General features: G+C 40.2%; 4 protein-coding genes across 5 annotated transcripts in view; 1 reads left to right on the top strand and 3 right to left on the bottom strand.

The window, feature by feature from the left end:
• LOC309484484 (extracellular superoxide dismutase [Cu-Zn]-like) overlaps positions 1-22,782 on the top strand; it is a gene marked incomplete at its 5' end in the record, with an annotated part of 76,921 nt that overhangs the window by 27,637 nt on the left and 26,502 nt on the right. The gene's annotated exons all lie outside the window — the stretch shown is intronic.
• On the bottom strand, positions 28-5,112 carry LOC309484456 (protein lifeguard 1-like). Of its 2 annotated transcripts, XM_082150803.1 has the most exons (8): positions 4,941-5,112; positions 4,514-4,557; positions 4,095-4,419; positions 3,887-3,999; positions 2,198-2,398; positions 1,983-2,111; positions 722-865; positions 28-462 (listed from the first exon to the last, which is right to left on the bottom strand). In XM_082150803.1, the coding sequence occupies exons 3-8, from the start codon at positions 4,402-4,404 to the stop codon at positions 313-315; spliced, it is 1,047 nt and encodes a 348-aa protein (XP_082006929.1). In that variant the 5' UTR covers positions 4,405-4,419; positions 4,514-4,557; positions 4,941-5,112; the 3' UTR covers positions 28-312. The 2 variants fall into 2 exon arrangements, with proteins under 2 accessions (XP_082006929.1, XP_082006928.1); XM_082150802.1 differs by lacking the exon at positions 4,514-4,557 and having other exon boundaries at positions 4,941-5,111.
• LOC309483189 (extracellular superoxide dismutase [Cu-Zn]-like) lies at positions 7,866-9,492 on the bottom strand. Its single transcript, XM_082148851.1, has 2 exons — positions 8,917-9,492; positions 7,866-8,535 (listed from the first exon to the last, which is right to left on the bottom strand). Exon 2 carries the CDS (start codon positions 8,518-8,520, stop codon positions 7,867-7,869), a length of 654 nt encoding a protein of 217 aa, XP_082004977.1. The 5' UTR covers positions 8,521-8,535; positions 8,917-9,492; the 3' UTR covers position 7,866.
• Positions 19,067-20,199, bottom strand: LOC309484609 (extracellular superoxide dismutase [Cu-Zn]-like; the record flags this gene model as incomplete). The annotated part of the gene is made up of 2 exons (XM_082150933.1): positions 20,120-20,199; positions 19,067-19,738 (listed from the first exon to the last, which is right to left on the bottom strand). Exon 2 carries the CDS (start codon positions 19,721-19,723, stop codon positions 19,067-19,069), a length of 657 nt encoding a protein of 218 aa, XP_082007059.1. The 5' UTR covers positions 19,724-19,738; positions 20,120-20,199.

Here is a 22,782-nt window from a genome sequence, read left to right as displayed (position 1 = left end):
AAATGAGAAAATGTCCAAAACAATGAATTTGTTCCTAAAGGTGTCTTTATTCCCTTCTTAAAAGTAAAATGGAATGCATAAAAATGGCAAGAAGTGATAACATAAGCATAAGTACAGCAGAGGGAAAAATGAATCAGTGTATTTGCTTATGATTATATTAATAACACTGATCATAGAGACTAGACATTGTTGTACATTTCAGGAAGTACAAATAGTTGAATCATAGTTGTGTCTGCATATCAAACTGGGACACAAGAAAGCATTTAAGCATGGAAGAAAACGCCACGCATGATGATCTCCAATGGTGGAATTTTAACCACTGCTTCTTCCAAAGATTCGCAAAATGTATAAAAAGATTTGGATGATGTCCAAATACAGATTGAGGGAAGCGAAGATATATTCCTCGGGACTCAGGGATAATTTCTTGTTCCCCAGAAGCAGCTGTGTGTCCACGGCCAAGAACTGCAATACAATCGGGACATTATTTCATTTATTTTCTTGTATGATATACATTTTAAAGTATTTGACATGTCAAAACACCTCCAGGGCCCAGAAAACACCTCTATTTTAATCATTTAACTTAATATTTGCATGTTCACAGTTCTCTGATATAATAGTCACGACATGCACGAAAACAAATCAAATTATTTCATGTTTTATTTTTATTGTACATTTTTATGACTGAATTGATCATTATTAGCTAAAGAAATGGAGCACTTACACAGGTGAAGATCAGCGCACCCAGCGACGCATAGATGAGTTCCAGAATCCTGCTGTACAGGAAGATGCACAGGATCCCAAAGAAGAACAGGACGATGACGCACACGAACAGCACCCCGTAACAGGAAGTGAAGTCAAACTTGGTCTGTGATTGGACAGGAGATATTCATGAAAATCAGCTTTTGTAAATGACAGCACTAACACTAGAGATGACCAAAATAGAAAACTATTTTCGTACATTGTTCTGTACACACGCAGGAAAGCAGACACAGGGTTATTATCAATAGCTAAAGCTAAAACCATAAAAAAAAAAGGTACTTGAAATAAAATAAACATTAACTGAAATATTTTTTTTTACTTTAGCTAGATTTCAAAGCAACATTTACATTTTTATTTAGTTTAACTTGAAGTACTAATAAATAAAAATGAATAAAAACTATAAAGGCATATTTTAAAAAAGAAAACAAAATTAGTAAAACTTCAGTAATGTGCTAAAATTATTAACAGAAAATATACAAATTTAATTTAATTAAAAAATATTAACAAAATCTATATTTTACAGTAGCTAGTGGGCAAAAGTGATGTCTGGAGGGGAGATTTGTTTGTAATGACTCAAGTTTGATTAAACCATCAAAATATGAGGACAATATTTTATATATTTTAAATATGAGGGAAGAGCAAAACACTAAACTTGATTAAGGTATTAATCGGACAATATTATTTGAAAAAATAGCAAATTACAGCAACAAGTTTATATTTTACTATGCAAACAAAAATGCATATAAAAACAAAAACATCTACAAACATGGACTACAATATAATCAGTTATTAATATTTCATTGGTTCTGTCCTGTTTTTGCACGTGTTCCTAGTTTCTATATATGGCAGCCTGGCCTAAAATGATGTCGGCACAATTTGGCATGTTTCATTGCGTTATCACAAATACAACCATTGACTCCCAAGCACAACTATGCAATGTGCTTACAATATCTTTAATAATATTTTAATAAAGGGTGAAGAAGTCAATTTTCCTAGGCCGGACATCACTTTTGGCCACTACTGTATATGTCAACGATACTAAAATAACACTGAGTAGATGTTCATGACAATCTTTTGCTTCCAGTATTTTTAGAAATCTTTTAATTATTCAAAAAACATGCCAATCGAGAACCTTTTGTTGCACACGACCAGTTCTGGATTTCAACCCCTGATCACAGTACATGAAAGTGTCCGGTTATTGAGACGGCAAGACGAGCACTGACCTGTAGAGAGAAGACGATCACCGTAAAGCAAACCAGCACCGTAATGCCGACCGCCATCACCACGATTTTGGTATCGTAGAAGCTGGATATCACCCCGACCATGTAGGACATCGCCAGTGTCAGGACAGACTGAAATGCAGGAAATCATTTAGTACAGAGCATGAAAGGAGAATTTAAAATGTTTTCCAGTTAAATCTGTTACATCAAAGATTCACCAAAGAAATGAGGTTCCACGGATGCTTCCGGCGAAACTCTCCGCAGCAGAGGATGATGAAGTAGGGCACGAGGAAAACTATATATCCGACCCAGTACGTCCACGTGTTCTTCATCACAAACAGTTTGACGTGAGGCTCAAAAGTGAAGAGGGCCACGAAGCCACAGGTCACTGCCAGCTGCACACTTAAAACAGCGAACACCTGAACACAAGTACACAAATAATACAACGTCAAAATTCATTGTTGGGTTTTAGCGGGTCTCATTTACTATAGTTACTATAGTTACAGGGATATTTCACCGCTGGAAAAATGAATGTGTATTTAAATTGGGTCATTTATGTAGTAGAAATGTGAAATTATTTTAGAAGTTGGCGCCTTCTAGACTGAGAAAAGCCAGAAAATGTATTTTTGGCTCATGTGGATGAAAGACAACAACTCCCAGAATGCACTTGCTCTGCTGCCCTACGAGGACACTCCCAAGCCACGCCTACCAGTAACAGAGGGCAGTATTGGAAGAAATGACACAGCTAGGCTACTAGTCGACGCGAAACTGAAAAGACGGCGTTTTATGGTGAGATCCCCCTATGGGCGGGCTGAACACATGCGGGACGAGCTCCTCCTACTGGCTGGAGTCTCTCGCCTCTGGACCTCATTGACACTAAATGATGATTTTTGTGTCATCTGAGTTTTTTTATTTCAGACACACAATACAGAAATCTCTGGTCTCAAGGGGACATGAGGGAGGGAAGCACGGCCACTCCAAAACACTACTGGGTTTCTACGGATACAAAGCTTAAGGCTAATCGGTGAAGTATCCCTTTAACTAAAACTAAAACGTAAAAAAACATTTTCATAACTTGAATAATATATATATATATATATACACATACACATATTAGTGCTGTCAAATCAATTAATCGCGATTAATCGCATCTAACATAAAAGTTTGTAAATATATATTTAATTTTAAATATATTAAAATTAAATTATTAAAATATAATATAAACTATTATTTAAATATAATAGTATTTTATATACCATTAAATATACCCGGCGCATGATGTAGGATGTAGGAGTAGCGTAAAGCTTACGTGAGAGTAAACGCTTCTCGCGGTTCAAACAAACAAACTTAAGCTCCTCCCACATTTCTCTGTAAAAGTTCTCGTTTTGTTTTGCTCTGTCCTCTGCCCTTCCGCGTTCGTCAATGCGTCTTGCGTCAGGTCAGAGGTCACTCTTCCCGTTACCAGAAGCCAGTGATTATAGTTTATAAAGTTATAAATATGGATATTATTCTTACAAAAACGCATGGCTTCGCTTCAGAAGGCCGTTATTATCCCCCTGGAGTCGTGTGGATTACTTTTATTATGGATGGATGAGCTTTTTTGGCCTTCAAAATCTCAGGTACCATTCACTCCCATTATAAAGCTTGGAAGAGCCAGGATATTATTTAATATAACTCTGATTGTGTTCAGCTGAAAGATGAAAGTCATATAAACCTAGGATGGCATGAGGGCGAGTCATTCATGGGATCATTTTCATTTTTGGGTAAACTAACCCTTTAATAATCATAACACATGAGATCATGATGCTATACACAGTATGCTTTCCGTTGAACTTGAATCTTGTTTTGAGTGTGTTGAATCTTTTCATTGGTGCTGTCATGAAGGATTGCTCCGTATCAGTGTTTACCTTTCGAATGAACATCCTTCTGACGACTTTATCATCGAGTCCAAAGCCTCCGAACTGGTCCTTTTCATAATCCGGAGGTGGGTCGCTTTGCACTGGATCAACCATTGCCGCTTCTTTCACAAAACAAAAAGGATAACTAACTTAGTTAAGAGTTTATTAACAAAGAGAACGTATTAAAATTTCCCATATGTGAGGTTGAATCTCTTACCATACGGAAGTGGTTGTTCGTACGGTCCGGGTCCCGTACTGTATGGACCTGTGGCGTAAGGTCCTACTTGAGGATAGGGTTGCTGTGGATATCCAGACCCTCCCTGTCCGTACATGGGATTCCCAAAAGCAGTTGGGGGTGCATACGGGGGTCCAGCATATCCGGTAACAGGTACTCCAGGATCCACTCCTTGAACACCGGCATCATAAGAAGGGGGGGGCATCATAAAGCCTGGCGGGGCAGGCTGGACCATGGTGGTGACATGTGGGGGGTTGTCAAAGCGAGTGTATCCATCTTTGTTTTGTGCCATGACTGGATCTCAGTACTGTAAAATAAATAAATGAATAAACAAAATACAATACAAATAAAAGATATATAATTTATATGAAAATAACGTTGAGTAATTTTCCCAGCCTGACCATCAACACTCCAGTGTTCACTGAATGAAAATCTTGCAGTATATCTAGAAAATAATTCAAAAACATTCATACAGCATAACGACTAAATACATTTACTATAACAAATGTACATTCACTTTTAATGTCTTAATCATTTCTATGCCTTTCCAGGCATCAAGATCAGCATCTACTTCCCTTATAACAACGTCAAAAAACAACGTCAAAAAAAGTGGTGTAAAACTATTAAAAAATCTCTGGAAAGACGCCGTAACAGAGCATTGAGAAATAATAACGCTAATATTACGATCCCAATATTCAATATGAATATACAAATGGTTACAGTAACAAAATAACAATGTAAGAGAACAAAAGAGACAAATCTGTGTAAAATTGCGCAACATGACACACTTTCGTTTTCACTTCAGTGATGAAGAGTATCTGAACTTACATGAAGCTGCGCGCTGTAGAGTAGAGTTGGGGTTTCGAACTTAATTAACACACCTAATCAATTAAACTTGAAGATTCGTCGTAAAAAAGTCAGTTCTCTTTAGTAAACACGAACAGACCACGACTCTCGTGAACGCGCTTCCCTAGAGAAGAGTCCAGTGCAGCGCGCCGCCTAGCGGGACACAACTGATGCTGCATCGGTGTGTTCATTGCATTTTATATTTTAATATTATGCATGGGTATATCTATTTTATTATCATCTAAGTGATTTTAATAAAAAAAAAAAAACTCTAGATAAAATAAATAATGTTGATTTTTAAGGGTAAAGGATGTTGCACTGATAGTAATTTGACATAGCATCCAGCAGGGGTCAGTGTTAACCACATGTTGCTGCACATTCTTCTGTTTGATTGTGTATTTAGTCCTTCAATACATGGAAAAGGCATTTGTATAGATATTATCTGTAATACAGTAGGCCTATGCAGCTTTACGTAATTTGCGTAAGAGGGTGTATCTACAGATTACTCTGCCTTATGTTATATGAAGGTCTTGATAAATCTGTCTTGTAAACTGTATATATTTATTTTTATGTGATATAGAGATAGAGAGGCTAGTTGACACTTCAGGACTGTGTTGTCGTCGTGTCCAGGCGCAGGTCCTTCATCAGATCTGAAGTGTGTGTGAGTGTCCACAATGTGAAACACGTATCGTTCTCTGATGAACACCTTCAGTATCTTTCCCACATCCGTGTGAGTTACGGTGTGGAGAAACCCCAGAGAGTCTGAACACCCGGACTTTTGCACCCCAGAGTGAAGCACGGGTGGATCAGTGATGGTTTGAGCTGCAATATTATGACAATCCTGACTGTGTTTGATGGACACGTCACTGCCGAGGACTATACCGAACCATTCTGGAGGATCATGAACACCGGATGTTCAAACCGTGTATCAGCATGATAATACACACAGCAAGACTGGAGACAGAAGGGTATGATGAAGATGAAAGTGAAGTTGAACATCTCCCATGGTCTGCACAGTCACCAGATCTGAGGATTATTGAGGTGTTTTGGAGGAGCAAGTAAGAAAATGATTCCCTCCACCAGCATCACACGTTCTCTCAGGAAAAAAGGTACAAAAGCTGTCACTGGGACAGTACTTCAAAAGGGTTCTAATATGTACCATTTTGGTACCAATGTGTACCCTTGAGGTACTAATATGTCTAAAAGGTACGGCCACAGTGACAGCTTTTGAACCTTTTTTTCTGAGACTGTTCTGGAAGAGAACTGGCTTAAAATTCCTCTGGTCACTGTCATTCCCAAGATGGCTGTAAAAAGAGGCCCTCACCATACTAATAAACTATTGTGATCTAAAACAAGTTTCAGTTTCATTGACCAACTACATACACACATTAGGGGGTTTAGCAACTAACTAAAATAAGTTTAAGTTTATTAAAAAAAAAATATATATATATATATATATCTTTTAAAAACTAAGAAAATGTAAGAATAAAAGCTAATTCAAAATATTAACAAAAACTATAATAGTAAAATAGCTAAACTGGATGCGATATCATGCATAAAACTATTTTGTAGACAAACTGTCTATACATATCTTTACAAAAATAAAATAAATGGTAGTGATGTGAGTGGAGGCCCTCCTGTCACGTACCAACACTCTTTACCATTCCAATACAACCCCATATTAGAATAAGGTTTGTGTTTGCTCTTTTACTGTCATATAATGTTCACACACATCTTAAAGATACAATTTCTTCCACAACTAACATACAGGTGAAACTCGAAAAATTTGAATATTGTGCAAAAGTTTATTTTAGTTCAATTATTTAATTCAAGTGCATTTGTTTCAGTAATTCAACTTAACATGACTGTGGTATGAAGCAGGTCGCGATTGCTAATGAGAGACAGATTTCAGCGCCACCTTTTATGTACATTTGCTCACCTGTCTAATAAAGTACATGCAAGACGTCTCTGTCAAATCGAAGTTCGTCACGAACGTGGAGCTCTCGGCATCTCCAAAACACCACGCCGATATTGATCCTCGTTTTAGTTCTCCTTTTGTCCCAAAGTCTGCTTGCCATGGTCCATCATGTTTGAACGAAACAACTCCATGAGCGTGCTGCTAGACGTAACGCAGTTGTCGCCGTCTGTCGCCATGGTTACTATGGCAGTACGAGCGGAAACCAGTGATAACGCGGATATTACGTCATTATTTAAAATTGGAATTTCTCTGAAATTAAAAATCTTTGGGAACTTTTGGGATACTGGAAGTACACAACTGCAGGAAATATATATATATATATATCACACTTTGCAAGTGATTTTTGGTTATTTTATTACAAAAATCGTACATATTGTAGCTTTAAACACCTTACAAGAAAACCAACGTTTTTAAATCTTTTTTTTGTTGCATTTTGATTCCGTGTTAACTGTAGCAACAAACTGTCAGAATAATATACCCATTTGTTGACATTTAGCGAGAAACCTTATAATTTAGAAAATAAAATCTTATGTCTACCTTCAACAATAAGGGTGTCCTCCCTTGAGATGTAGCCACACCCTCCAGTGTCATATTGCATCAACCAAAACCATTTTATCATTTAAAGAAATAGTGTATCTTTAATTAAAGGCCATTGTCATGCTCTTAAAGGGTTAACCCATTGAGCACAGTAAATCAAACTAAACGGCCCACTTCGCCTGCATTCACCCTACATTTATTTTTAAGAGTGCATTTACTATTGGAAGCTATGGCCAAAAAGCCTCTGAAAAGAGCAAGAAAAAAAACATGGGAATGTTCAGGTTATGAAATATACTTTAATGTAGGACACATACAAAGAATACACAAGGAAAATCATGATTATCCTATTTGAGTCTGCCCTCCCACCATATCCGACTCCCTCATCTTTGACTCTCAGTGCCTTCCTCCACATGGTTTCTTGGGGAACGGTCCGGTCTTCTCCCACAGACTTGGAGTAGTAATACCAATCACACCGAGAGCAATTATCTCTCCAGCATTCCCACTGAGTTTACTCTCCTCATCTGAACCCATTCCCAGATCATCCTCCTTCTCATGAACCACCACCGCACGTCCCAGAATGGAATAAGGCCCAAAGAGCTTGGCGTCTGGAAGCGTCAGGAACTGCCTTATAACTCCTCGCTCGGAAGCAAAGTTGCCCAGGTCTCCAGGATGATGAGGGTGGTCAACGCCGTTTGGATTATAATGAGGACCAACAGTGATGCAGCCTTGACTGAGGTCTCCATACTGATGGATGTGCATGGCACGCTCTTGACGATCGGTGGCAGGCAAACCACGGAGGTTGATTTTCACTTCTAAATCTCCATTGGGGAAGAGCTGCTTGAAGAGGATTTGCCCAAAGATCTTTGGCTGGTTACGTGGCAAATTGGGGCTGGGAGTTACTTCACAAGTGGCATAGATTGTGTTGTCGAACTCCACGACTTCCGGCTGTGGAGCTTCAGGCAAACAAGCTGGATATTTGGAGAACTCTCCTCCTTGTATATGCAGCGCCAGCAATATCAGAGGGAATATTAGGATGATTTTCTCCATGTTGATCTTTAAAGCCTACAATGAAGAGTGGATTCAGTCAAATCATGCCGTTTGGTTTAAGGATGTAATATTTTTGATAAAAGGTCAAAGCTTTGTTGCAGGGAGCTTTGAGAATGGAAGTTGCATTAGGTAAAATAGCACAACCAGATTAGTTTGAAAACATTACATTCTTGCACTTAAGTATATTTTTTATAGCTTTATTTTCAATAATATGTACTTCTTTTTAAAGCATGCTAAAGTGTACTTTTTTCACAAGGACAGGTCAAATAAAAGACAAGATCTATACTTTTGCTTAAACTAACTTTTTTTTTGTTGTACTAAATCAAGTCAGTTGATGGAGAAAATGGAATGGAGAAAAAAACAAAACACAAGCCTAAAACAGCAAAGGTGCATTACCGTATAGCTGAAAAGTTGTCCTCAATCCGTGTGGAGCCTGAATAGTGCAGTCACAAAAACACTACAACGCTTAATCCGTGTGCAGTCCTGACCTGGGGTTGAGAGAATCACACTTTTGGCTGCTCTTTTAGGAACTCATGTTGAGCTACAAGTTAACCATGATAGTCTGTTAGTCACTAATTAAGTTCACCTGTGTTTCATTTAGCTCCCTTTGTTTGCCTGTTTATATATAGCACTCAGTTTGTTCAGTTCTTTGTCTTGCATTGCACAATGTGTTCTCCATTGTAGATTATCTCCATTGTTTTGTGTTTATTAAAAGAAGTACTGCTATGGATTCATCTTCACTTCATTTGGTGGCTCATTTGTGACTCATTAATTCTTAGTGTACAATTCCACTTGACGTTCATGCTTGACACCACTTCTCATAGCAGATATTCATCTCACATAAGTGAATAGCTGACAGTTCTTCTTTTTCATGAAGCCATTTCTACAGACTCTGATGTACCAAGCCTGACAAGCCTATATTACACATGCAATTGGACTGCTATTTAATTGTCTTTGAAGGCAGAAGTAAACATTTCTGAGGGAATGATTCTTCTATGGCATCGATGTTAAAATCCCCTTTTAGTAGATTGAATGCATGCAGGTAAGGTGGGACGCTTTTTGTTAAACGTGTCATTTAGATATACAGTACCTAGATGTTTTTTTCTTTTTATTACTTTTGTTAACTTTAAGGTCCGACTTTAATATTTCATTTTGAATACAGTTGATATGTGTTATTTGCAAGGTATATACCAATAAACATTTTGAGACCATGCACTCCAGACAAATTTCTTTTCAGGTAATGTGACCCATCCCTAATTTATCAAAAAATGATCCTGGATCTTAAAAACACATGATTTATTAACTCATCACACAAACATATTCCACAGCATATTTAACAGACCCAAAAGCACATAGATAGGCTATGATGAGTAATACTCATCAGTTCACTCAATGCATGTGTAAAGTTCAAAACAACTTGAACATATCTCATGTTGACATGAAATTGGATGAAATTTGAATATCAGATATCTTAATGAACTCTACAACATATTACAAATGGAACTACAACACATGCAACAACAAATAGGCTAACAAAAATTCAATAAGAGGAACATTTAAAATGGTAACCATATTGTAAAACTTTTTTTCTGTCTGTTTTCTCTAAACACTGTAAATCAACTTAAATTGTGTCCATATTTTAAAGCGTTCATCTACATTTTAATAATAATAATAATAATTTGTTACATTTATATAGTGCTTTTCTGGGTCCTCAAAGCGCTTTACAAGGAAGGGGGAATATCCTCAACCACCACCAATGTGCAGCATCCACCTGGATGATGCGACGGCAGCCATATTGGGCCAGAACGCCCACCACACACACCAGCTTAATGGTGGACAGAAGACAGTGATGAAGCCAATCAGTACATGGGGATGATTAGGAGGCCATGATGGACAGAGGCCAAGGGGCAAATTTGTCCAGGATGCCGGGGTTACACCCCTACTCTTTTTCAAAGGACATCCTGGGATTTTTAATGACCACAGAGAGTCAGGACCTCGGTTTAACGTCTCATTGGAAGGATGGTGCTCTTTGACAGTATAGTGTCCCGATCACTACACTGGGGCGTTAGGTCCCACATAGACCAAGGGTGAGCACCCCCTGCTGGCCTCACTAACACCTCTTCCAGCAGCAACGTGGTTTTCTCAGGTCGTCTCCCATCCAGGTGCTGACCAGGCTTGCTAACCTCTTACAATGACAAAGGTGTAGGTTGATGACTCATAAGCGGAATTATGGAACTTGTCGTCATGCCGAAGGATCTAATAATGTTTATGGATGAGTGAATACATTGATGTTTTTAACATGACTGTGGTATGAAGCAGGTCGCGATTGCTAATGAGAGACAGATATCAGCGCCACATGCGAGTCCCGCGGACATGAAGGATTAAGGACATTTCAATCTACCGATCTACCCGCAAGTGCTGAATTAATACTCACACATACCCCTTTTCCACCAGCATGAACCGGGTGCCAGTTCAGAGCCAGAGCTATTGCCAGTCCGGAGTTGGTTCGACTGACGAGCTCTCTAAGATCCGGTTTGCCTTTCCACAAGGCCAGAGAGGTAGCCTGGAAATCCAGACCTAAATATAAAAGATTAATGGTCTGGCGTCGACTAATGAAACTCGGCCAGCTCGAGGGGTGGCACCAAGCATGCATTTGAAGATCTCACTGCACGCAATTGGATAACACTACGACCAATCACAACAATAAACCCCATACGCTTAGCTACCAGCGGAGCTAACTGGTAGATTAGACTCTTACCGTATCCGGTCGGCAAAACAGCAAAAACGTCCTTCTTGCAAAGGAACGACTCGAGCGGCGTCTTCTGTTCCTGTTTTAGATAAAAAGCCAAGTCTAACTCGTTCATTGTAGCGGCCAAAGCCGTTTCAAACAACTGGTGTTCATCCATAGCCATCTTGCAATGTTTACTAATGACTTCGACGTCACAGTGCTGTCGTCTTCTGTTTAGCTCGCCTCTGGCCCGCCTATATCAGATAACCCCATGTGACTGGTGCAGCTCAGATCGAGGGGCATATTTAATGAGCATCATTACTCAACACCAGAGTAACTCGCTGAGCAAATTCAACTTGTGCTCTCGCGAGAATTCTGGATTACCAAGGTACCAGAGAGCCACCACAGAGCCAGATCTTACGTCACTGTATACATCTCATGTTGCCCAGCAACGCTAGCGTGGCAGCGCCAAACACAAACACGCCAGGCTTGTTCGAGATGGTTCGGCTTCTCGCAGACCGATCGGCTCATGACATCAAAGCACTGCGAAAGCGATCCAAAAGCACAAGGAGTCGTATGCTCTCCAAACACTCCCGCAGCTCCGGTCGGTCCGTGCCGCTCCGATGCATCTCGAACGAGCCTTCCATCAACAATGGAGGTCGTTGCGTTACTATTGATGCTCATGGCTTTGCGAACCTACATCGGCATCCAAACACGGCGAATCCAACGTGTTCGTGCAGCTCGCCGTAACTTGCATAGACGGAGATTACAATCAAGCTGCTATTAGCTCGATTAGCTGCTATTTGAAAAATGGCGGTCACAAGTTTCTGTTCGTCTTGTTGGTCACGGTAACCCCGCCCCCAGCCCCTGACGCAAGCGGTTCTTACTTCTAGACCAGCAATGTTTTTTGGTGCTACTTAAGAACCACTTTTCCTGGTTCAGAGCTGGTGCTTTGGGTGTCGAAAAACAAAGAACCGATTTGAAACTAGGCTCTAGCTCCGAACCAGCACCAGCACTGCCTTGGTGGGAAAGGGTTAATAACAAGTCAGTTTATTTGGCGAATTAAACTTGTGAGGTAACGCAGCACTGTTTCACTTGGTCTATCACACTAAACTGCATTTGAGTGTGTTGAAAGTTATAATGTTATTCTATGTGTTTGTTTGTCTGTATGAGACTAGCAGTAAGCTAGATGAACATTAGAATAACATACTGATCATATTCTAACATTTCATCATGTTGAGCTATATAACATTGATTAGTTTTATGTACATTTGCTCACCTGTCTAATAAAGTACATGCAAGACGTCTCGGTCGAGTCGAAGTTTGTCACGGACGTGGAGCTCTCGACATCTCCAAAACACCACGCCGATATTGATCCTCGTTTTAGTTCTCCTTTTGTCCCAAAGTCTGCTTGCCATGGTCCATAATGTTTGAACGAAACAACTCCATGAGTGTGCCGCTAGACGTAACGCAGTTGTCGCCATGGTTACTATGGCAGTACGAGCGGAAACCAGTGATAACGCGGATATTACGTCATTATTTAAAATTGGAATTTCTCTGAAATTAAAAATCTTTGGGAACTTTTGGGATACTGAAAGTACACAACTGCAGGAAATATATATATCACACTTTGCAAGTGATTTTTGGTTATTTTATTACAAAAATCGTACATATTGTAGCTTTAAACACCTTACAAGAAAACCAACACGTTTTTAAATCTTTTTTTTTTGCATTTTGATTCCGTGTTAACTGTAGCAACAAACTGTCAGAATAATATACCCATTTGTTGACATTTAGCGAGAAACCTTATAATTTAGAAAATAAAATCTTATGTCTACCTTCAACAATAAGGGTGTCCTCCCTTGAGATGTAGCCACACCCTCCAGTGTCATATTGCATCAACCAAAACCATTTTATCATTTAAAGAAATCGTGTATCTTTAATTAAAGGCCATTGTCATGCTCTTAAAGGGTTAACCCATTGAGCACAGTAAATCAAACTAAACGGCCCACTTCGCCTGCATTCACCCTACATTTATTTTTAAGAGTGCATTTACTATTGGAAGCTATGGCCAAAAAGCCTCTGAAAAGAGCAAGAAAAAAAACATGGGAATGTTCAGGTTATGAAATATACTTTAATGTAGGACACATACAAAGAATACACAAGGAAAATCATGATTATCCTATTTGAGTCTGCCCTCCCACCATATCCGACTCCCTCATCTTTGACTCTCAGTGCCTTCCTCCACATGGTTTCTTGGGGAACGGTTCGGTCTTCTCCCACAGACTTGGAGTAGTAATACCAATCACACCGAGAGCAATTATCTCTCCAGCATTCCCACTGAGTTTACTCTCCTCATCTGAACCCATTCCCAGATCATCCTCCTTCTCATGAACCACCACCGCACGTCCCAGAATGGAATAAGGCCCAAAGAGCTTGGCGTCTGGAAGCGTCAGGAACTGCCTTATAACTCCTCGCTCGGAAGCAAAGTTGCCCAGGTCTCCAGGATGATGAGGGTGGTCAACGCCGTTTGGATTATAATGAGGACCAACAGTGATGCAGCCTTGACTGAGGTCTCCATACTGATGGATGTGCATGGCACGCTCTTGACGATCGGTGGCAGGCAAACCACGGAGGTTGATTTTCACTTCTAAATCTCCATTGGGGAAGAGCTGCTTGAAGAGGATTTGCCCAAAGATCTTTGGCTGGTTACGTGGCAAATTGGGGCTGGGAGTTACTTCACAAGTGGCATAGATTGTGTTGTCGAACTCCACGACTTCCGGCTGTGGAGCTTCAGGCAAACAAGCTGGATATTTGGAGAACTCTCCTCCTTGTATATGCAGCGCCAGCAATATCAGAGGGAATATTAGGATGATTTTCTCCATGTTGATCTTTAAAGCCTACAATGAAGAGTGGATTCAGTCAAATCATGCCGTTTGGTTTAAGGATGTAATATTTTTGATAAAAGGTCAAAGCTTTGTTGCAGGGAGCTTTGAGAATTGAAGTTGCATTAGGTAAAATAGCACAACCAGATTAGTTTGAAAACATTACATTCTTGCACTTAAGTATATTTTTTATAGCTTTATTTTCAATAATATGTACTTCTTTTTAAAGCATGCTAAAGTGTACTTTTTTCACAAGGACAGGTCAAATAAAAGACAAGATCTATACTTTTGCTTACACTAACTTTTTTTTAGTTGTACTAAATCAAGTCAGTTGATGGAGAAAATGGAATGGAGAAAAAAACAAAACACAAGCCTAAAACAGCAAAGGTGCATTACCGTATAGCTGAAAAGTTGTCCTCAATCCGTGTGGAGCCTGAATAGTGCAGTCACAAAAACACTACAAAGCTTAATCTGTGTGCAGTCCTGACCTGGGGTTGAGAGAATCACACTTTTGGCTGCTCTTTTAGGAACTCATGTTGAGCTACAAGTTAACCATGATAGTCTGTTAGTCACTAATTAAGTTCACCTGTGTTTCATTTAGCTCCCTTTGTTTGCCTGTTTATATATAGCACTCAGTTTGTTCAGTTCTTTGTCTTGCATTGCACAATGTGTTCTCCATTGTAGATTATCTCCATTGTTTTGTGTTTATTAAAAGAAGTACTGCTATGGATTCATCTTCACTTCATTTGGTGGCTCATTTGTGACTCATTAATTCTTAGTGTACAATTCCACTTGACGCTCATGCTTGACACCACTTCTCATAGCAGATATTCATCTCACATAAGTGAATAGCTGACAGTTCTTCTTTTTCATGAAGCCATTTCTACAGACTCTGATGTACCAAGCCTGACAAGCCTATATTACACATGCAATTGGACTGCTATTTAATTGTCTTTGAAGGCAGAAGTAAACATTTCTGAGGGAATGATTCTTCTATGGCATCGATGTTAAAATCCCCTTTTAGTAGATTGAATGCATGCAGGTAAGGTGGGACGCTTTTTGTTAAACGTGTCATTTAGATATACAGTACCTAGATGTTTTTTTCTTTTTATTACTTTTGATAACTTTAAGGTCCGACTTTAATATTTCATTTTGAATACAGTTGATATGTGTTATTTGCAAGGTATATACCAATAAACATTTTGAGACCATGCACTCCAGACAAATTTCTTTTCAGGTAATGTGACCCATCCCTAATTTATCAAAAAATTATCCTGGATCTTAAAAACACATGATTTATTAACTCATCACACAAACATATTCCACAGCATATTTAACAGACCCAATAGCACATAGATAGGCTATGATGAGTAATACTCATCAGTTCACTCAATGCATGTGTAAAGTTCAAAACAACTAGAACATATCTCATGTTGACATGAAATTGGATGAAATTTGAATATCAGATATCATAATGAACTCTACAACATATTACAAATGGAACTACAACACATGCAACAACAAATAGGCTAACACAAATTCAATAAGAGGAACATTTAAAATGGTAACCATATTGTAAATCTTTTTTTCTGTCTGTTTTCTCTAAACACTGTAAATCAACTTAAATTGTGTCCATATTTTAAAGCGCTATATAGCGGCATCTACATTTTAATAATAATAATAATAATTTGTTACATTTATATAGTGCTTTTCTGGGTCCTCAAAGCGCTTTACAAGGAAGGGGGAATATCCTCAACCACCACCAATGTGCAGCATCCACCTGGATGATGCGACGGCAGCCATATTGGGCCAGAACGCCCACCACACACACCAGCTTAATGGTGGACAGAAGACAGTGATGAAGCCAATCAGTACATGGGGATGATTAGGAGGCCATGATGGACAGAGGCCAAGGGGCAAATTTGTCCAGGATGCCGGGGTTACACCCCTACTCTTTTTCAAAGGACATCCTGGGATTTTTAATGACCACAGAGAGTCAGGACCTCGGTTTAACGTCTCATTGGAAGGATGGTGCTCTTTGACAGTATAGTGTCCCGATCACTACACTGGGGCGTTAGGTCCCACATAGACCAAGGGTGAGCACCCCCTGCTGGCCTCACTAACACCTCTTCCAGCAGCAACGTGGTTTTCTCAGGTCGTCTCCCATCCAGGTGCTGACCAGGCTTGCTAACCTCTTACAATGACAAAGGTGTAGGTTGATGACACATAAGCGGAATTATGGAACTTGTCGTCATGCCGAAGGATCTAATAATGTTTATGGATGAGTGAATACATTGATGTTTTTAACATGACTGTGGTATGAAGCAGGTCGCGATTGCTAATGAGAGACAGATATCAGCGCCACATGCGAGTCCCGCGGACATGAAGGATTAAGGACATTTCAATCTACCGATCTACCCGCAAGTGCTGAATTAATACTCACACATACCCCTTTTCCACCAGCATGAACCGGGTGCCAGTTCAGAGCCAGAGCTATTGCCAGTCCGGAGTTGGTTCGACTGACGAGCTCTCTAAGATCCGGTTTGCCTTTCCACAAGGCCAGAGAGGTAGCCTGGAAATCCAGACCTAAATATAAAAGATTAATGGTCTGGCGTCGACTAATGAAACTCGGCCAGCTCGAGGGGTGGCACCAAGCATGCATTTGAAGATCTCACTGCACGCAATTGGATAACACTACGACCAATCACAACAATAAACCCCATACGCTTAGCTACCAGCGGAGCTAACTGGTAGATTAGACTCTTACCGTATCCGGTCGGCAAAACAGCAAAAACGTCCTTCTTGCAAAGGAACGACTCGAGCGGCGTCTTCTGTTCCTGTTTTAGATAAAAAGCCAAGTCTAACTCGTTCATTGTAGCGGCCAAAGCCGTTTCAAACAACTGGTGTTCATCCATAGCCATCTTGCAATGTTTACTAATGACTTCGACGTCACAGTGCTGTCGTCTTCTGTTTAGCTCGCCTCTGGCCCGCCTATATCAGATAACCCCATGTGACTGGTGCAGCTCAGATCGAGGGGCATATTTAATGAGCATCATTACTCAACACCAGAGTAACTCGCTGAGCAAATTCAACTTGTGCTCTCGCGAGAATTCTGGATTACCAAGGTACCAGAGAGCCACCACAGAGCCAGATCTTACGTCACTGTATACATCTCATGTTGCCCAGCAACGCTAGCGTGGCAGCGCCAAACACAAACACGCCAGGCTTGTTCGAGATGGTTCGGCTTCTCGCAGACCGATCGGCTCATGACATCAAAGCACTGCGAAAGCGATCCAAAAGCACAAGGAGTCGTATGCTCTCCAAACACTCCCGCAGCTCCGGTCGGTCCGTGCCGCTCCGATGCATCTCGAACGAGCCTTCCATCAACAATGGAGGTCGTTGCGTTACTATTGATGCTCATGGCTTTGCGAACCTACATCGGCATCCAAACACGGCGAATCCAACGTGTTCGTGCAGCTCGCCGTAACTTGCATAGACGGAGATTACAATCAAGCTGCTATTTGAAAAATGGCGGTCACAAGTTTCTGTTCGTCTTGTTGGTCACGGTAACCCCGCCCCCAGCCCCTGATGCAAGCGGTTCTTACTTCTAGACCAGCAATGTTTTTTGGTGCTACTTAAGAACCACTTTTCCTGGTTCAGAGCTGGTGCTTTGGGTGTCGAAAAACAAAGAACCGATTTGAAACTAGGCTCTAGCTCCGAACCAGCACCAGCACTGCCTTGGTGGGAAAGGGTTAACAAGTCAGTTTATTTGGCGAATTAAACTTGTGAGGTAACGCAGCACTGTTTCACTTGGTCTATCACACTAAACTGCATTTGAGTGTGTTGAAAGTTATAATGTTATTCTATGTGTTTGTTTGTCTGTATGAGACTAGCAGTAAGCTAGATGAACATTAGAATTACATACCGATCATATTCTAACATTTCATCATGTTGAGCTATATAACATTGATTAGTTTTATTTACATTTGCTCACCTGTCTAATAAAGTACATGCAAGACGTCTCGGTCGAGTCGAAGTTTGTCACGGACGTGGAGCTCTCGGCATCTCCAAAACACCACGCCGATATTGATCCTCGTTTTAGTTCTCCTTTTGTCCCAAAGTCTGCTTGCCATGGTCCATAATGTTTGAACGAAACAACTCCATGAGCGTGCTGCTAGACGTAACGCAGTTGTCGCCATGGTTACTATGGCAGTACGAGCGGAAACCAGTGATAACGCGGATATTACGTCATTATTTAAAATTGGAATTTCTCTGAAATTAAAAATCTTTGGGAACTTTTGGGATACTGAAAGTACACAACTGCAGGAAATATATATATCACACTTTGCAAGTGATTTTTGGTTATTTTATTACAAAAATCGTACATATTGTAGCTTTAAACACCTTACAAGAAAACCAACACGTTTTTAAATCTTTTTTTTTGCATTTTGATTCCGTGTTAACTGTACCAACAAAATGTCAGAATAATATACCCATTTGTTGACATTTAGCGAGAAACCTTATAATTTAGAAAATAAAATCTTATGTCTACCTTCAACAATAAGGGTGTCCTCCCTTGAGATGTAGCCACACCCTCCAGTGTCATATTGCATCAACCAAAACCATTTTATCATTTAAAGAAATAGTGTATCTTTAATTAAAGGCCATTGTCATGCTCTTAAAGGGTTAACCCATTGAGCACAGTAAATCAAACTAAACGGCCCACTTCGCCTGCATTCACCCTACATTTATTTTTAAGAGTGCATTTACTATTGGAAGCTATGGCCAAAAAGCCTCTGAAAAGAGCAAGAAAAAAAAACATGGGAATGTTCAGGTTATGAAATATACTTTAATGTAGGACACATACAAAGAATACACAAGGAAAATCATGATTATCCTATTTGAGTCTGCCCTCCCACCATATCCGACTCCCTCATCTGTGACTCCCTCCACATGGTTTCTTGGGGAACGGTCCGGTCTTCTCCCACAGACTTGGAGTAGTAATACCAATCACACCGAGAGCAATTATCTCTCCAGCATTCCCACTGAGTTTACTCTCCTCATCTGAACCCATTCCCAGATCATCCTCCTTCTCATGAACCACCACCGCACGTCCCAGAATGGAATAAGGCCCAAAGAGCTTGGCGTCTGGAAGCGTCAGGAACTGCCTTATAACTCCTCGCTCGGAAGCAAAGTTGCCCAGGTCTCCAGGATGATGAGGGTGGTCAACGCCGTTTGGATTATAATGAGGACCAACAGTGATGCAGCCTTGACTGAGGTCTCCATACTGATGGATGTGCATGGCACGCTCTTGACGATCGGTGGCAGGCAAACCACGGAGGTTGATTTTCACTTCTAAATCTCCATTGGGGAAGAGCTGCTTGAAGAGGATTTGCCCAAAGATCTTTGGCTGGTTACGTGGCAAATTGGGGCTGGGAGTTACTTCACAAGTGGCATAGATTGTGTTGTCGAACTCCACGACTTCCGGCTGTGGAGCTTCAGGCAAACAAGCTGGATATTTGGAGAACTCTCCTCCTTGTATATGCAGCGCCAGCAATATCAGAGGGAATATTAGGATGATTTTCTCCATGTTGATCTTTAAAGCCTACAATGAAGAGTGGATTCAGTCAAATCATGCCGTTTGGTTTAAGGATGTAATATTTTTGATAAAAGGTCAAAGCTTTGTTGCAGGGAGCTTTGAGAATGGAAGTTGCATTAGGTAAAATAGCACAACCAGATTAGTTTGAAAACATTACATTCTTGCACTTAAGTATATTTTTTATAGCTTTATTTTCAATAATATGTACTTCTTTTTAAAGCATGCTAAAGTGTACTTTTTTCACAAGGACAGGTCAAATAAAAGACAAGATCTATACTTTTGCTTACACTAACTTTTTTTTAGTTGTACTAAATCAAGTCAGTTGATGGAGAAAATGGAATGGAGAAAAAAACAAAACACAAGCCTAAAACAGCAAAGGTGCATTACCGTATAGCTGAAAAGTTGTCCTCAATCCGTGTGGAGCCTGAATAGTGCAGTCACAAAAACACTACAAAGCTTAATCCGTGTGCAGTCCTGACCTGGGGTTGAGAGAATCACACTTTTGGCTGCTCTTTTAGGAACTCATGTTGAGCTACAAGTTAACCATGATAGTCTGTTAGTCACTAATTAAGTTCACCTGTGTTTCATTTAGCTCCCTTTGTTTGCCTGTTTATATATAGCACTCAGTTTGTTCAGTTCTTTGTCTTGCATTGCACAATGTGTTCTCCATTGTAGATTATCTCCATTGTTTTGTGTTTATTAAAAGAAGTACTGCTATGGATTCATCTTCACTTCATTTGGTGGCTCATTTGTGACTCATTAATTCTTAGTGTACAATTCCACTTGACGCTCATGCTTGACACCACTTCTCATAGCAGATATTCATCTCACATAAGTGAATAGCTGACAGTTCTTCTTTTTCATGAAGCCATTTCTACAGACTCTGATGTACCAAGCCTGACAAGCCTATATTACACATGCAATTGGACTGCTATTTAATTGTCTTTGAAGGCAGAAGTAAACATTTCTGAGGGAATGATTCTTCTATGGCATCGATGTTAAAATCCCCTTTTAGTAGATTGAATGCATGCAGGTAAGGTGGGACGCTTTTTGTTAAACGTGTCATTTAGATATACAGTACCTAGATGTTTTTTTCTTTTTATTACTTTTGTTAACTTTAAGGTCCGACTTTAATATTTCATTTTGAATACAGTTGATATGTGTTATTTGCAAGGTATATACCAATAAACATTTTGAGACCATGCACTCCAGACAAATTTCTTTTCAGGTAATGTGACCCATCCCTAATTTATCAAAAAATTATCCTGGATCTTAAAAACACATGATTTATTAACTCATCACACAAACATATTCCACAGCATATTTAACAGACCCAATAGCACATAGATAGGCTATGATGAGTAATACTCATCAGTTCACTCAATGCATGTGTAAAGTTCAAAACAACTAGAACATATCTCATGTTGACATGAAATTGGATGAAATTTGAATATCAGATATCTTAATGAACTCTACAACATATTACAAATGGAACTACAACACATGCAACAACAAATAGGCTAACACAAATTCAATAAGAGGAACATTTAAAATGGTAACCATATTGTAAATCTTTTTTTCTGTCTGTTTTCTCTAAACACTGTAAATCAACTTAAATTGTGTCCATATTTTAAAGCGTTATATAGCGGCATCTACATTTTAATAATAATAATAATAATTTGTTACATTTATATAGTGCTTTTCTGGGTCCTCAAAGCGCTTTACAAGGAAGGGGGAATATCCTCAACCACCACCAATGTGCAGCATCCACCTGGATGATGCGACGGCAGCCATATTGGGCCAGAACGCCCATCACACACACCAGCTTAATGGTGGACAGAAGACAGTGATGAAGCCAATCAGTACATGGGGATGATTAGGAGGCCATGATGGACAGAGGCCAAGGGGCAAATTTGTCCAGGATGCCGGGGTTACACCCCTACTCTTTTTCAAAGGACATCCTGGGATTTTTAATGACCACAGAGAGTCAGGACCTCGGTTTAACGTCTCATTGGAAGGATGGTGCTCTTTGACAGTATAGTGTCCCGATCACTACACTGGGGCGTTAGGTCCCACATAGACCAAGGGTGAGCACCCCCTGCTGGCCTCACTAACACCTCTTCCAGCAGCAACGTGGTTTTCTCAGGTCGTCTCCCATCCAGGTGCTGACCAGGCTTGCTAACCTCTTAAAATGACAAAGGTGTAGGTTGATGACACATAAGCGGAATTATGGAACTTGTCGTCATGCCGAAGGATCTAATAATGTTTATGGATGAGTGAATACATTGATGTTTTTAACATGACTGTGGTATGAAGCAGGTCGCGATTGCTAATGAGAGACAGATATCAGCGCCACATGCGAGTCCCGCGGACATGAAGGATTAAGGACATTTCAATCTACCGATCTACCCGCAAGTGCTGAATTAATACTCTCACATACCCCTTTTCCACCAGCATGAACCGGGTGCCAGTTCAGAGCCAGAGCTATTGCCAGTCCGGAGTTGGTTCGACTGACGAGCTCTCTAAGATCCGGTTTGCCTTTCCACAAGGCCAGAGAGGTAGCCTGGAAATCCAGACCTAAATATAAAAGATTAATGGTCTGGCGTCGACTAATGAAACTCGGCCAGCTCGAGGGGTGGCACCAAGCATGCATTTGAAGATCTCACTGCACGCAATTGGATAACACTACGACCAATCACAACAATAAACCCCATACGCTTAGCTACCAGCGGAGCTAACTGGTAGATTAGACTCTTACCGTATCCGGTCGGCAAAACAGCAAAAACGTCCTTCTTGCAAAGGAACGACTCGAGCGGCGTCTTCTGTTCCTGTTTTAGATAAAAAGCCAAGTCTAACTCGTTCATTGTAGCGGCCAAAGCCGTTTCAAACAACTGGTGTTCATCCATAGCCATCTTGCAATGTTTACTAATGACTTCGACGTCACAGTGCTGTCGTCTTCTGTTTAGCTCGCCTCTGGCCCGCCTATATCAGATAACCCCATGTGACTGGTGCAGCTCAGATCGAGGGGCATATTTAATGAGCATCATTAC

This window comes from Leuciscus leuciscus, assembly GCF_965113295.1.
Source record: "Leuciscus leuciscus genome assembly, chromosome: 20".
Lineage (NCBI taxonomy): Eukaryota > Metazoa > Chordata > Actinopteri > Cypriniformes > Leuciscidae > Leuciscus > Leuciscus leuciscus.
This window is presented reverse-complemented; position numbering and strand designations above follow the sequence as displayed.

Bases quoted from the DNA above. Each gene is read 5' to 3' on its own strand.
- LOC309484456 (XM_082150803.1), bottom strand. From the start codon at position 4,404: ATGGCACAAAACAAAGATGGATACACTCGCTTTGACAACCCCCCACAT. The intron at 4,000-4,094 runs GTAAGAGATTCA...GTTTTGTGAAAG, and splicing joins CGAACAACCACTTCCGTATG to AAGCGGCAATGGTTGATCCA. The intron at 2,112-2,197 runs GTGAATCTTTGA...CCTGCATTTCAG, and splicing joins CGTGGAACCTCATTTCTTTG to TCTGTCCTGACACTGGCGAT.
- LOC309483189 (XM_082148851.1), bottom strand. From the start codon at position 8,520: ATGGAGAAAATCATCCTAATATTCCCTCTGATATTGCTGGCGCTGCAT.